The following is a 15,077-nucleotide window of genomic DNA, read 5'->3' as shown; positions in this document are numbered from 1 at the left end:
TACTCTCTAGCAATTGTATTAGATAATGAAAATCCTATGGACTTAGGTTGGCCTAGCAGCCACTTATAAATCCTTTAACAGGGTGGCATTCCAAGTGAATGTAGAAAAGTCCTCTAACTAGGCCTACTTTTAGTAGGGTAGTGAAATCCTTTAACCAAGTCACTTTTGATAGAGTGTAAAAGTCTTTAACAGGACAGGCCTTTCATAGGGCAGACCATTGGAAGTGGTCAAACATTGTAACCTTGAACAATTACACATTGATATAGTGATATTTTGTGGGTGTCATCCCCACCCCAGTTTTACCTTCTCATTTTGGAGGGTTTTTGGTTTACCAAATTTGTGTGTTGTCTATTTTCATGTATGTCTTTAGTTCAAGTTCATTAGATAGATTGGATGCATATGAATGGTTTTAGTTAAAAGAATTTAAAAGGTTTAAAGATAGTTACTTCTGATTCAACCACACACCCCCCCCCCCCCCCTTGTAGAAGTAAATCTTTCCACTTGTTAATTCCTACACAACATTTGGGCAACTAAGCGATTTGCAATTTTTTAAAGAAAGTTCATGGCTTATGTGGGACATCAAAAGGGTCGTTGTGTGGATTTGAATAAAACTTAAATAGCTTTGTGGGTATGTAGCTCAAGGGTGCCTTGTTATACAAATCCTACATGCCTTTTAGTGACAGGGTTTGGAAAAGCCAAAGGTCACACATGATAGAGGTTTTAAATATTCGAAAAGGATTTCCTCTCTACATGCCCACCCAAAGTACTACATTGAAAAGATTTTTATTAGCTCTTTCAATCTTTGAGAAGATTTTGAAAAAGCTTTCTTAAATCACTATTGTCATCTTTGAACATTTCTCTTACTTCACCTACATTATATCCTATCATGATAGATTATGAAGACATTCATGGGTTGCGATGTCCAATTTAGTCATCTTCATTTGCAGGAGTATTAGATTCACATTGGTCCAGAAATGATGATACATATATGGCCAATTTTTCAAAATCTTTCATGGTACATGATCTATTACACATCAACATTGGCTTGGATATCCTTGAGCATCATTTGAAGGAATCACTAGCATAATTTCAATCTTTGGATTATGTGTGCAACATTCAAAAATAACTTCATCTTGCTTCCTACATATTCCAATCTAAAATGGGAAGCACACATTTATGGTGTTTTTCCTTCCTCGGGGGAGAAATGTTGTTCAATATTCATGAATCAACTTTAACATCCAATATTGAGTGTCTACCAACACTACACTAACCTCATCATTTCATATCTTCTATGGAGTATTTTAATCTTCTCTGATTTATCTCGTAGGGGGAGAACATGTTGTACATTGTGGTAGAAGTAGTCCTTTGGAGATTACCTTGATTCCTCCATCTTTACTTGTACATTTCATTACATGTACATGTTGCATTTGTGTTTTCTCTTTTTTGGAGGATACTTTTCCCCCATTAGGTTTTCTATCTTTCTTCTTTTATGAGGGATTTCATTGAACATGGGTACCTCACGAAAAGAGTTACTAAAGTTATTTAATTTATTTACACTTAGACTCTTAGGCTTAATTAGTGATCTATGCTTACTTGACACTTGTTCATCAAATTGTCGATATTAGGAATCTAGTAGAGAAGTGTCTGTTCCATTTTGATACCCCATCCTAATTCTTTGGGTTTTTTTTGCCACCACTCTAGGTTGAAGGTCTCCATCATACAATTTTGAGGAGATAGTCTCACGAATACATACACTTGTTACGTAACTTCCATTATTCAAGGGTGAGTTAATACATGCGCGCGCGCGCACACACACACAAGTATATATAATATTATATAGATTTATATATTGTATATATTTTCAAATATTACTTTCTTCCATTTCTCATGCAAGATTTAAGTTATCAAGAATGAATCTATTACCAAAGAAAATCAATTTTGTTCAAATCTAAAAATCATGTAACACCAGTTTAACTCTTGACATTAAAGCTTTCGGTATTGATTCTACAAAAAGTTTTCAATAAAGTGATTGGACACCATCCAAAAATAGAAACATTATTCTTACCTTTTAGAATAAGCTTGATAAGGCTCTTGTTAATATAAAGACCTAATGATCTTTGATGCAAAGCTTAATAATATAATAAAATTTAGTAAAATATTATTTATTCTAAGACTTTTGTTGAGATCTACTAAACAATAACAAGTTCCAAATCTGGTCAAAACATTTGCTATATTCAATATGTCCACAAACATCTTTCTAATGTTAATCCTCTCTTTAAAGGAATTTTCACAGAAATCATAAAATAAAACATTTGTATATATGGATTAGACTTGTATAACTCTAATAAACTTTTCCTTGTGTATTTAATTTAAGTAATAGAAAAAGTATATATTACTTCTAAACTTTACGGAGCCTCCTTAATACATGACACTCAAAAGTGCAGAAGCATTCCTGTGAATGCTGAATAAAAACTACAAAGCTGACTTTAATGAGATCTTTAGTTAAAAGATAGCAAAAAAGGGCACGAGAATTTCTTGTAAAGATATTTAATGGAGTAGATGCCATGTGGAAATGAGATTTCAATTTTCAAAAAGATTGCAACCAAATAAAATGGTCTGCAACGTCTCTTCAAATTAATTTTTCCATACTTTAAACACTTAAAAGCTTTTGAAAATTGTATCTTCATGTTTCTCTAATTTAGAATTCCTTTACAATGAAGATTGTTTTTGTTTATTTGTAGATTTGATCTTAAACATTATTTTTTGCTGATTATACAGAGAGAAAAATATTATATCGATTATTGAGTATGGCATAAACTTGGTGAAAATTTATTCCTACGATTAAATGCACAAACTGACAAGTTAGTACATGTGTTAGCTTCTTAATTTCTGAATTTGACCATATTCTATGATTAATGATTCATAGCTGGCTAAAGAATATTGTTTATATGACCAAAAATATCGATAAAAGAATTATTTACATGATAAAATACACAAAATAACAAGCAAATTTATCACAGAATGTATAAATTTCAAAAGACTGTATGCATATAAATCTCTAATCCTAAAGTTCAAAATAAAATTCAGATAGAAAATGGGATTTTTATTAAGCTGAACTCTGAATGAAAATATATCATTCAAGAGAAAACACTAAGATAGAGAAAGAAAACCAGTAAACTTATTATACTGTAGGAGAATGACAGCCATTCAACTTATTCCTTGCTACTCCATGTCGAAGAAACAAAGCATTACAACAACTATAAGAACAATAATCAAGAGTTTTGAGGTCCCTTTAGAAGGAAGTTATTAAGAGAAAATTTAAATACTTTGGAAATCATCTAGCAAAGCAGTTGAATTGAAATCTATTCTCCTCTGGCAAAGTGCTCAGCAGGGAAAGTCCTTGAGAGGCCAGCAATGCTTTTGAAGTGAATCTTAGGAGGAGTATTATCATCCACATAGATCTCATTCACAGGCACCCACACCATCATATCTTTGGCCTTGACACCCTTGATATTCTTCATCTTTTTCTTCTCCATCTTGCATGATATGTCTGTTGAGTAGTGAACATTCTTATCAGCCTTCTTGAAGTGGTGTTTCATCTCAGCCTTCTGCTTTATCCAAACATCACCAGTCTCCTCATTGATCCCTGCTTCATAAACATTCTCCAACGGCAGAAGCCCACCAGGAAGATCATATGCCTCTATCACTTCAATGGCCTTGCCCAGAGCACCTTCTCCTACAACACATGTTGTATTGTTCTCCTTCACCACCTCAACACCTTCATGGCTTATATGGGCCAGAGACATTTTGTTAAGATGTCTAGAATTCTAATCTTAGATGCTTATAAGGGAAAGAGCTAAAGAACGCTTCTTTGGAATGATGAACTTGTAATGGAACACATGGATATTTATAGTGTGTAAATGGCCACTTTCTTTGCATTTCCTAAAATATAAATTATAGTAGATGATTTAATGAGCTTGATGATCTATTTATGATGGTATTGTACCGCATTTATTGAGTTTGAGGATCAGATTTGTGGCAGGATTATCTTGAGCTTGTGATCAGATTTTAATGGCTTGGCATGTGGTATGCTTTCTATCGGTGGATAGAATTTGGCTAGGTGCATTATCTTGGTGGGGTATTGAATGTGTGTAATGTAAATATAGTTGTGGGAGTGGATGTCTATTTATTGTAAACTACTAAGTTTGGCAAAGATAGTTTGACTTGAGACTGTCATGCGTCTGTCCTCTTAAAGACTGTACCAGAGCAACCGAGTAGAGTAAATGGGTTTATGGTAGACTTGGTTATTGTTGGATTTATTAAAAAAAAATGGACATGATCGAATCAATGTTGTTTTAATGTGTAGTGCAATGTGTCATAAGAGATGGTTTTCTATACACATTAAAATTGGAAGATTTTGTTTCCTGATATGGTAAAATCACATGCTCTTTAAAACCTCTTTTCTTTCCCTTTTGCGGTTTGAGTTTGTCTTACATGTTGTATTCATGTTCAGATATACAAGTGAGGAATCCTAGTTATGCACCTCAGATTGAGAGATCTCGTTAAGTACCTCATAATGAGAGAAGAGATTAAGTACTTATTGACTATTTTATTTTATCGTATTTCAATTTAGTGTAGTACAAAGGGGTTGTTATTATGCTTTTGTGTAAAAATATGTTTAAAATAATAATTTAAAGTTGACATTTATATGTATATCTTTTGGGAAAGATAAATGTGAAGAGTTAATAGAGGTTCTTGTTATTTTGTATGTTGTAGAGTAATGTTGTCTTTTTTTGGAGAACGATTATTTGTGAAAACTAATTTACATGTGGTTGTGAATAGGATGAATGATGAATGGTTGGATAATGTCAATTAAGACTTAACTTTGATTATAAGACAAATTTCAATTTGTGTGGCTCTTAGGAATTGTGTTACTTTTATTCACTTTCTAGAGAGTGGAATGAAGAAGCAGAATGTTCAGTCAAATGAACTTTTGATCAAATGGAGGGTTAGAATATTGTAAATAGGAGACAATTATTTTAGAATCGTCTTATATATTAGATCAGTTAGTAAATAAAAGTAAGGTGGGGGTGTGCTCTTTTATCTGTTACACAACTCACTCTTCTTACTTTGTACTTCTCTTTGATTTAAATATATTTTCACCTCACTTCATGCACATACATGTACGCGTGCGCACACACACACACACATATCAAAATAGTATCATATTATCATACATAAAAACTAACATGTACTTGAAAATTCAAATTATAATTACAAAAAAATTAAATAAAAATATTTAACTAAACATATTGTAATCAATAGAAATAAAATAAAATGTTTTTAAGTTATATGATAATTCTAAGTTAAGTAACTAATGGTAAAGTCATATCATTGGTGAGCTAGGCATGTGTTGGGTTGATGTGACAAGAGATTAGAACAAGTGAAATATTTAGAACACAGGTTCTAAATTATACTAGTTGTTATAGATTCACTTAATTATATATATATATATATATATAAAGAAATGCACCACCATCAAATCGTTAACAAATGTAAATATTTGCGGCCTAAAAGTTAAAGTAATACTTTTCTTTTTTTTGTGAAGTCATTACATGTTATTGGTCCTTTTTAATGTTTCCTTCTTCTTCATGTGATTTTTAGCTTTATAAACCCTTATTGCCTATTTCTCATCATCACACTTTGTTTGAATTTCTTGACATACAATTCACTTTCCCTTGTTTATTATTTATATATTATCATTGTTGTTTGATTCATTTCTAGATATTTGTATTTTCTACTATTTCCTTCTTGCTCATTTCTATTTCACATACTTGAATATTTTCAAACTTCACCTACTATTTTTTGTATCGCTTCTTTCATGTTTATTTCATTTTTAGTTTCTTACACCCTTTTTTCACATCCTTGTGATCTGTTTGGACTCCTTAACACAAAATTTATTTCCACTTTTCTATTATTTCTATAGTTTACTTTGTGTTCAAATAATTTCTAGGTATCTATCATTTCTACTATTTCCATCTTGTTCAAATACATTTCATATACTTGCATATTTACCAACTTCAACTATTTTTTATTGCATTTTTCCCTTCAAGATCATTTAATTTTTTAGCTTTCCCATTTTTCACTAGTTGCTTCACATCCTCATTGTGTGTTTTGATTCCTTGACATTCATTTCACTTTCACTTTTCTATACTTTCTACATTATCCTTGTTGTTCACTCCATTTCTCTACCATATTGTGTATATCAATTCCTTGTTATGGAATTCAAAAATACTTACCATTTCATATATAAAAATAACCCACACGTAACTATGAAGAAAAAAAATAAAATTTGAATTTATATTCAACCATCATTGTTGTCTTTCATTCATACATTTGCATTTAATATTTAAAATGTAATTTTTAGTCATGACCATAACTGTTTGTGTTGATCATCATTGTTTTATACATGTTCCATTTCATAGTTCATGTTTCTTGTCACAACTTAAATTTGTGATGTTAGGCATATTACAAATATTAGTGGACAATTAACCATGATCTAATCAAGACAACAAACATGGACAAAAATTAGTGTTGGTATTACTAACAAAGATCAACTGTATCAGATTGTCGAGAACTATGAATATGATAGGGATAAATATTTGAAATCCCATATTAAACTCACAAATATAGGTCATAATGCAACCTTCTCACCTAATGATTTTGGTAACGATATAGCATCATATATCCTCATGAAAATTTCCCTTTACCCCACTAACTGATTCCCCACACATAATGTCTAGTAAAGATCCCATATCCATGAATTTGACCATGCCAAGAATGTCTTACAAGTCATTCTCATCTTATTGACCATTTTTTCACTCCATATATTTGTGATGATGTTATGCTCCTAGCCACATCTTCTTTCTATACTAATTTACTTAAGTTCATTCTCAAATTATAGAAAACTAACTATTATAATAGATATTTCTTAGAAGACTATTATCCACAACTTAGAGAATGCTCAAAAATTATTTGATGAAAATATATCCTTCAAAGAGTAGTGACCAAATAACATCTTGAGTTTTTACCTAAGTATATGTTTAGTTATCATTTTGCACGATGCTTAATGGTAGGAATCCTTTCAAACTCCTCTCTTGAAAAGTTAATTTGGGATCAACTCCAAAGTTCTGGGCAATCTTGCAACCTACTAGAATCTGATTAGTTGAAGATAAATGTATTTGTTCATAGGGAGGCCTTTTCTGGTTCTAAACAATTCGGATAAGATTTTGAATATGCTTGCTATCTCAAAAGAATAACCACACAAAAAAGAAATATATTTTTCTATTTTTTATGAATGCAATCTAACAATGCAATTACATGAATTCCTAAGTTAACCAAGTGTTTGTAAAAGAAAATAACAAAGATAAGGTAACAATAAGTTTAAGCAAATAACTTGAAAAGTAAATTCCTAATGGACATAAGCTATAGAAACAACGCGTTTGTGAGTTAAGCCTTTGAAAAGATTGGTAGGTAACCAATGAAAATAGGAGCAATGCTTCCTTAATTCCACTGATGCAATCATTGATGGGAATTTAGTAACCATAAGATGTTTCACTTTTCATTAGATTGCAAGGCAATGGGAAGTGCGATCATGCGAGACAAAAAGCTATGCGGGAATAGTATGGTGATCTCTTCTCCAACTATGTATGTCAGGGGAATTTGTAAACCATAACAAACACCAGAATTAAAAGATCACACAATAAAACTATTGGCTCCATTATATTCCATGAACATACATTCATAAAATATAACACACTTAGGCAAGAATCACTACACTCCAAATGAGAGCACCAATAGCATATATTATTGCATCAAAATAACACCCTAGAATACATATTACATCCTAAATTTATAAGAAATCTTCTCCTCAATTTGTTTTGAGATTGAGAGACATATTTATGCAAACATATGCTTCTAAACTAATAAAACAAATCTATTTATGGTCAAACTAACTCTCTAACTAGTGATTAATAAGACTCCATCCATATTTATATCATTAAATGGATGCATGAGCCTTTACATGTCTTAAAACAAAGAAAGAACGAGAAAATAAGAAGAAGAAAGCCATTAGATGATGTAGGAGTGTCTGGAAGTGCCAAAAATAGAAGCTCCATCTTCACTAGGTGTTTGCAAGAGTTAAACTGCCATCAAAATGCATTTTCGATGAATGGAAAGCTCTAAATTTAAAACTGGCAGTTAACTATCAGTGCACCTCTAACTTCTTTGAAAACTTCTGGCACACTTTAGAAGCAGCACACCTGGTACACTTGTGCACTTGGCACACTTGCACACCCTGGTAGTAGGTCCAAAAAATGCAAAATTTTACCAAGTGTCAAAAATGAAATTCTAGCTTCTAGGTTTTGTTCCCCTTTATACCAGAGCTATGTCTGGGTATTTGTTCTTGAATTTCTCAATAATCTCAATGACTTGAGCCACATCCGACAAATTTAAAGCTTCATATTTATCCTTTTCTTTCTACCTATAATTGCCTACCTCAATGCAAGTCTTCACAAAATCTCTCAGTCTCACATCCAAATCTAGTAATGCTTCTTCAATCCTGAATGCTTGTCTAATATCATCATTAGTGGAAGCTTCTTCAAAAGTCTTCTAAAACTGTTCAAAAATTGCTTATATAGTTATCAATTTATCCCTTGAATCATCTTCAAAAATGTCCAAGCACGCATCACTGTAATGTTTCTCTACCTTTGAAAGTTTCTCTTAGGTTTGATCCTTGAGCTTCTAAATATCTGCATGTAATGTTTCCATTACTTTATTGCCATCCACAATCTTCTCTATCTAATCATCAATTTTATCTAACTCTTCTATTGTATATACATCCATTAACATTTGATACCTGTGACCCTTGATTGACTGTAGTGCTTGCAGGCCCTTACCCTAGGTATGCACTTCATCCATTAACCCAACATCCTGGCTCAAAATGGCCACTAGCTTATCTGCATTATTCCACATATGGTGTACTAGTTTAAGATTTCCCTATATAATCTGCACACCTTTCTCTTCAAAACTTTCTCACCATTATTGACAAGCCTTTAAAATTGAATCAAGTTGCACATTCTCCTTATCCTTCTTCTCAAGTGTTGCATTCAAAGTCTCCTTGGGATTTTTAGGATCTAATGGACCAACTAATTCATTTAGATATCACTTTAGGATCTCGTTCTACTTTCGAAGTGTCATCAATTCCATCTCATCCTGCTCTAAGTGTCTAACCACTTCTTCAATTCCAATCATCACCATTAACTTGGCAGTGTCCAACGTAGGTTTCCCAAGCATAACCTCACTTATTTGATAATCCCTTGGAGTCAATTCTTCAATATCTGCATGTAGAGGAGGGATAGCAACATGAGCAAAAAAAATTTGATTCTGATCACTCATCACAAAGGCCAGTGCTCGTGCATCTTTTGGAGGTGACTCAAGTTTCCTGAGAGCTTCAATTAATTCTCTCATTCCTTGTTCCTTAGTAACATACCACTACCTTTTATTTCTAAACACCTCTTTCCTCAACCATCTCGAAGTATGTTCCATTAGAGATTTACCTTTTGACAAAGAAGGAGTTCATTTTGCTATGCTCTTTCCCTTATCACTCCTCTCTAAAGTCTTCTCCTTTTGTGAGAGATCCACATCGGGAGTTTTTGTATCTGTAGAGTCCATAGTTCTCACCTCTATGTCTTGGGAAGTCTATTGAGGTTGCTCACATATTTTTCCTTCCTCTGACATTTCATCAGTAGGTAATTTCTGTAGCTCTTCTTCTTGTTCTTCTTGGACCTATTCTTCTTCATTGCTAGGAGGGAGAGGAGTAGCCGAACCTTTATCCATGAAAAATGTAGCTTGATTTGGTGATGGTGAGCTACTTCGAGTCCTTGTGGTTGAGATGGAAACTGACTCCAATCCTCTTGTTGAGGTTGATTAGTTGGAGTATTCCTTATCTTATCTCCCAGCAATCCAGTGCCAACCAACATAAAATCAAAATCCAACATTTGAAAGACATCAGCCCCTTCACCCTGTTGTTCATCAATCCACTGTTGTGTCTTATCCTCAAAAGTTGTAGACTGAATGGGCTAATTGAGAACAGATGGTAGTGTAATGGTGGAGCTTCTAATTCTCCATTCTAACTCTGGTTCTCTAGCAAGATGAGTCCTCTAATTCAAAGGAAGGTTATCTTCTTCATCCTCATTATCCTCTTCTTCCTCTTCTGGAATGACTTCTAGGACTGATGGAAAAGGAATAAATCTTCTAATCAACTTTTGTCTCCTTTTGACCAAAGTTTTAATATTTCTTCTCTTAGGAATTGATGGGGAGGCTTGTACTTCTTGTTGAGGAGGAGACATTGTTTGTACTTCTATTTTAGTTCCTCCTTGCCCTTGATCTGGTGGTGGCACTTATGTATTATCTTGGGTCTATGTAGCTTCTACATTCTCTAACCCTTATACATTCTCACCCCTTTTTGTGGTGGTGCTTGAGTTGTTCCTTCTTTTGGCTCAGCTTGTTGAGGCAAAGTTCTTTCCTCTTACCTTCACCCTTTTGAGCCCTATAATATCCAACTTCTCTATCAAGTTGGTGTACTATTTCCAACCTCACTAGGGACTGAGCTATGAAAGTGGGCATTGTTACCTTGGCTCCTCTGCCTTTTGTTGGGTAGGTTGTAGCGTGGAAGACTACTGCTTGAGGAATCAAATCCAGATTGAAAGGTCTTTTGATCCAATCCTTGGTTAGTTTGATGATGTGCCTGGCCCTATGATTAATATCTAAATTTTCTTTCTTATCATTCTTTGCATTCATAATAGATCAATCAAAAATATGATCCCTATTATACAATGGATCTAGGACGTCTTCAGTATATTGTTGTACTACCTTTAAAGGAACCTTTATCTTCAAAGTACTGCTTGCCAAATAGAGTCATCCTACAATAATCCCTTATATAGATATCATAGTCGTCTACTGCATTCATCCAATGGTCCTCAATTGCATCTTCATGTTCGAATGTTTTTCCTACTAAGTATTGTACTCTTCCAATATTATCAAAATAGGGACAAGGAGAGTTCTATTCATCCAAGGGATATTGATCCCACTTAGACTCAAAAGATGAAATATCCTATCTTCAGACCACACTAAATAGTCCTATAGTAATGGGCTACACCTAGGTTATCTTGTGTTGCTTCCTTACTCTGTAATATGTAGACAAGAGTTTTCGAGCAATCTCCAGCAATATGAGTCTATCAGACGGATACCTAGGGAGCTTTTTGGGATTGATAGTCATACCTGCTACCCTCAAATAAGTGAATGTTTGAAATTGGATGTAATAAGTGCCAACTTCTAAAATCTTGGCCGCTCCCTCATTTGACATTGTTTTTGCATAATCCCCTTCAATGAACTGGATAATTACAAAAATAAAGGCATCATTCACAATTCTATATTCCTTTCTATGCTTTGGAAGCTTTTTCTTTGCCAACTAGGGGTATACTATATAGGGCCATGCATTTGCATCTTGCATGTTGCCCTTCTTGAACAATCCTAGATAGTTTGTTGCTCTCGCAGCTAAAAGGTACATCAAATAGGATGTCATGTAGAACTTATGGTTGTTCTTAACTACCACGAGCTACTCATCCAAGTTCTCACTGAGAATCGAAGCCCAATCAATTGACATATTTGTTATACTGATGGTCTTAATGAAATGCACCATCCATATGTTCAAGTGTCCTGATGCTAGTAACCCCATGAATCTGCTCAAAAGTATTATATAATATCTGATATCTTCTTTCATATAACCCCTTTTCATGTCCACTTTTCCTACTTTGCACCCAAGAGCAATCTGCTCAATGAGGTACAAGGATTGGATGATTTAAGATGCCTCCACTACATGTTCTTTGTACCATCTTTCCACTTGGTGATAGGTCAATCTTATATACTGATCTATTCTTGAAAGATGAAATACCTTTTCTATGTTCTTAGGTCTCATATCTAACATAATCTCTCTAGTTATACTCTTGATGACCCTTTCTTTAGAGACATAGTTTTTCACCAGCACCATGATTGATTCTGAGGACTATACCGATACTAGGTTTGATGTTGTGTTGACTAGTCCTAATCAGATAAGAGTAGATATCATTAGGGACCTCTCCATAGGTTTTTTGCAAAACACTAGGAATGTGTTCCATTTTGCATGACCAAGTTTAGCGTCTTGGATCTCTAAATAGTCATCTTGGAAGTGTGACTTTTAGGAACACCTTGAAACTTGAAAACCACTAGTTTCAAGACTATCTTTGTAGTGAGGGAGGATGATGATGAAGTTATTGAATCTACACAAAATCAATGTCTATTAGTCTAGAAGGGGAAAAAAACTTAATCAAGACAAACCCTATTGATGACCAAAAAACCCTAATTTACCAAAATTGACTGAAAACATCAAAAAACCCTATTAAACCCACTAAAAAACAATATTGTGCACTTGGTGCACCTCAAAGGTGCACTAGGTGCACCTTACCCTTATACAAACTCTCTATTAAATTAAGGGTGTGCATATAGCACACCTGATGAGGTGCACCAGATGTGAATGTAACACCCGGCCAAGGGATCCAAAAGAATTAACCTAAAGTTTTACTAAGTTTGCTAAACATTTTTTTTTTTAAGTAAGAATGTATAACATACACATCAAACACATAGTAGCAGAAGCAATAACATGTAATCATCAACAAACATACACAACAGGTTACATTCCTTAAAGATCCCAAGACGTTGAGTCACATTTAAATTTAATTAATTCTAAGTCTAACAACTACCACATCCACATGAAATAATAATAACAAAGTCCAATGTTCATAATATACATTTTCTCCGAATGCCTCTTGGCAAATTAATTCGGAATGCTCAATCATCCACTGTACATGTCACATGATATGAAAGGCTTAAAAGAATATACATATGTAAAAATAGAAATGCATCAACCTCCACGAATCCATGATACAAAGTACAGTAAAAATAAATGAAACCATTCACCATACATGATACATCCATACATCCATAATGATAAAACATCTATCATAAAATCTAACCATCCATCATAATAATCCAAGAACATAGTGAAGGTAAATGCCAACCAAGAAAGCTCCAGCCACGGTGACCACAGACGGATCTCAATGGTAAGAGTAAAAGCACTACCACCTGACCACGTGGAACCTAAATGGTTCACTCCCACTGCACTGAGGAGATAGTCTCAAGTCCCAAACAAGGTATCAAAACACAAAACACAAGTACTCTCTTAGTCTAGAAAAATCCTAAAAGTATACTAACTCAAAGGTTCCAACACATAGATCGACATCTAGACCCAGAGGCACCACACAGACACGTAGGAAACCTACCATGCAAGCGGGAAAGTGTCATTGCAAAAGTCACGCTGGAAGTTACCCAAGTAATCCCTTAGGAATCTCGGGTCCCCTGTGATCTTGCGGCCACTAGTATCCTCTCGTACTAACGAGGCATACTACGGAATGCAAAGTCACAACCAAGCATTCTCTCTACCCCATCCTAGTCTGTACTAGCACTCAAGGCATGGGAGAGAACATACAGTTATCTTATTAGATTCATTTAAGTCAGTATTTAGGTGAGATGTTTTCACTTATTAAAACAACTTACAATGAGTTACCCTGGCATCCACTTAGGGCCCCGACCCCCATCGCAAGCCACTTCTCGACACTACACATAGATAACCTACCCTAGGCTCATGAAATCACAAATCACAAATATCACCTCAGCCCTATACAAGTGACTGGAAAGCATCAAATGATAATCATAATGATCACAACAATTCTCTATCAGCAACTGAAGGCATCAATAATAAGTCACAATATCCAATGGTTCTCCAACGAGCAACCAACAAGTATCCCAATAATAGATCACAATACTAATCAAAGACTCCAAAATGGTCAAGTCAAACATGTCACAACATGACATCATCAAGAGCATAGCAATAACACTTCAGTCCCATCAAGGTGACTGGAAAGCAACCCAAGTACAACTGATCGATGACTCAAAAATGGATAAGTCAGGTAACTCAAATACATACACCATCAGCTTCTCACAAGGAAACTGGAAAGCAATAACAACCAGTAAAAACATCCATATCATAGAGCACTCCATCACATTACCATGGTCAGGTTAAGAAAGATCGAGACCAAATCATCATAACATCACATTCACAACCCCTAGCCTCTGGTAACAACCTAAACTGGTCAATACTAGAACAAACCCCAAAACCTCAAAACATAGACAACAAAATAATCTCATAGAAAAATAGAGTCATCACACAGTTGGGTCTGAACAATAATATATTGTTGAGTTAAGGTAAGGTTTATGTTCCAGTTTAACGTCTATTTCAAGTAACTAAATTTTTGCAACTACCCCTTACGATTAACCCATTTTTATAATAACTTCCATTAAATGAATAATCTAAATCTACAATTCAATCAAAAAAAATATCTATTAATAATTAACTTTAATTCAACTAATTTTAATTAAGTTAATTATTAAATATTAAACTATATCAATAATATTCAATTAATTATTAATATATATTAATAAAATTTATTAACAATATTAATAATTAATAATTTTAATTCATTATAAATTAACTTTTATAACATTACCAATCAATTACTAAAAATAAATTACAATTTATTAATAATACTATATTTAACAAATTGTATTAATTATAATCTATTTTTAATAAATTAAAAATTAAAAATTATATTTTTTTTTAAAAAAACTACCCGAAATTTCTTTTTAAACAAAAAATGCATTTTTAAAAAAATACGTTTAAAGGCTCGCCGGCTTGTACTACCCTGCGGCCGCAGGTGTTACTGCTGCCGCAGACAGCAGTACCACCTGCCGCGACAGTGTGGTTGTGGGGCGTGGGAAGTGGTGGCCCCGCCCCACTCCATAATATATATATATATATATATATATATATATATATATATATATATATATATATTTTTTTTTTT

General features: G+C 33.7%; 1 protein-coding gene across 1 annotated transcript; it reads right to left on the bottom strand.

Moving 5' to 3' along the window:
• Positions 1 to 3,082: 3,082 nt before the first annotated feature.
• LOC149556274 (uncharacterized) lies at positions 3,083 to 3,842 on the bottom strand. Its single transcript, XM_089785837.1, has one exon. It carries the CDS (start codon positions 3,804 to 3,806, stop codon positions 3,363 to 3,365), a length of 444 nt encoding a protein of 147 aa, XP_089641963.1. The 5' UTR covers positions 3,807 to 3,842; the 3' UTR covers positions 3,083 to 3,362.
• Positions 3,843 to 15,077: the final 11,235 nt, after the last annotated feature.

The sequence above is a fragment of the Cupressus sempervirens genome, chromosome 5 (genome assembly GCF_028749045.1).
Source record: "Cupressus sempervirens isolate cs-2001-9-10 chromosome 5, ASM2874904v1, whole genome shotgun sequence".
Lineage (NCBI taxonomy): Eukaryota > Viridiplantae > Streptophyta > Pinopsida > Cupressales > Cupressaceae > Cupressus > Cupressus sempervirens.
This window is presented reverse-complemented; position numbering and strand designations above follow the sequence as displayed.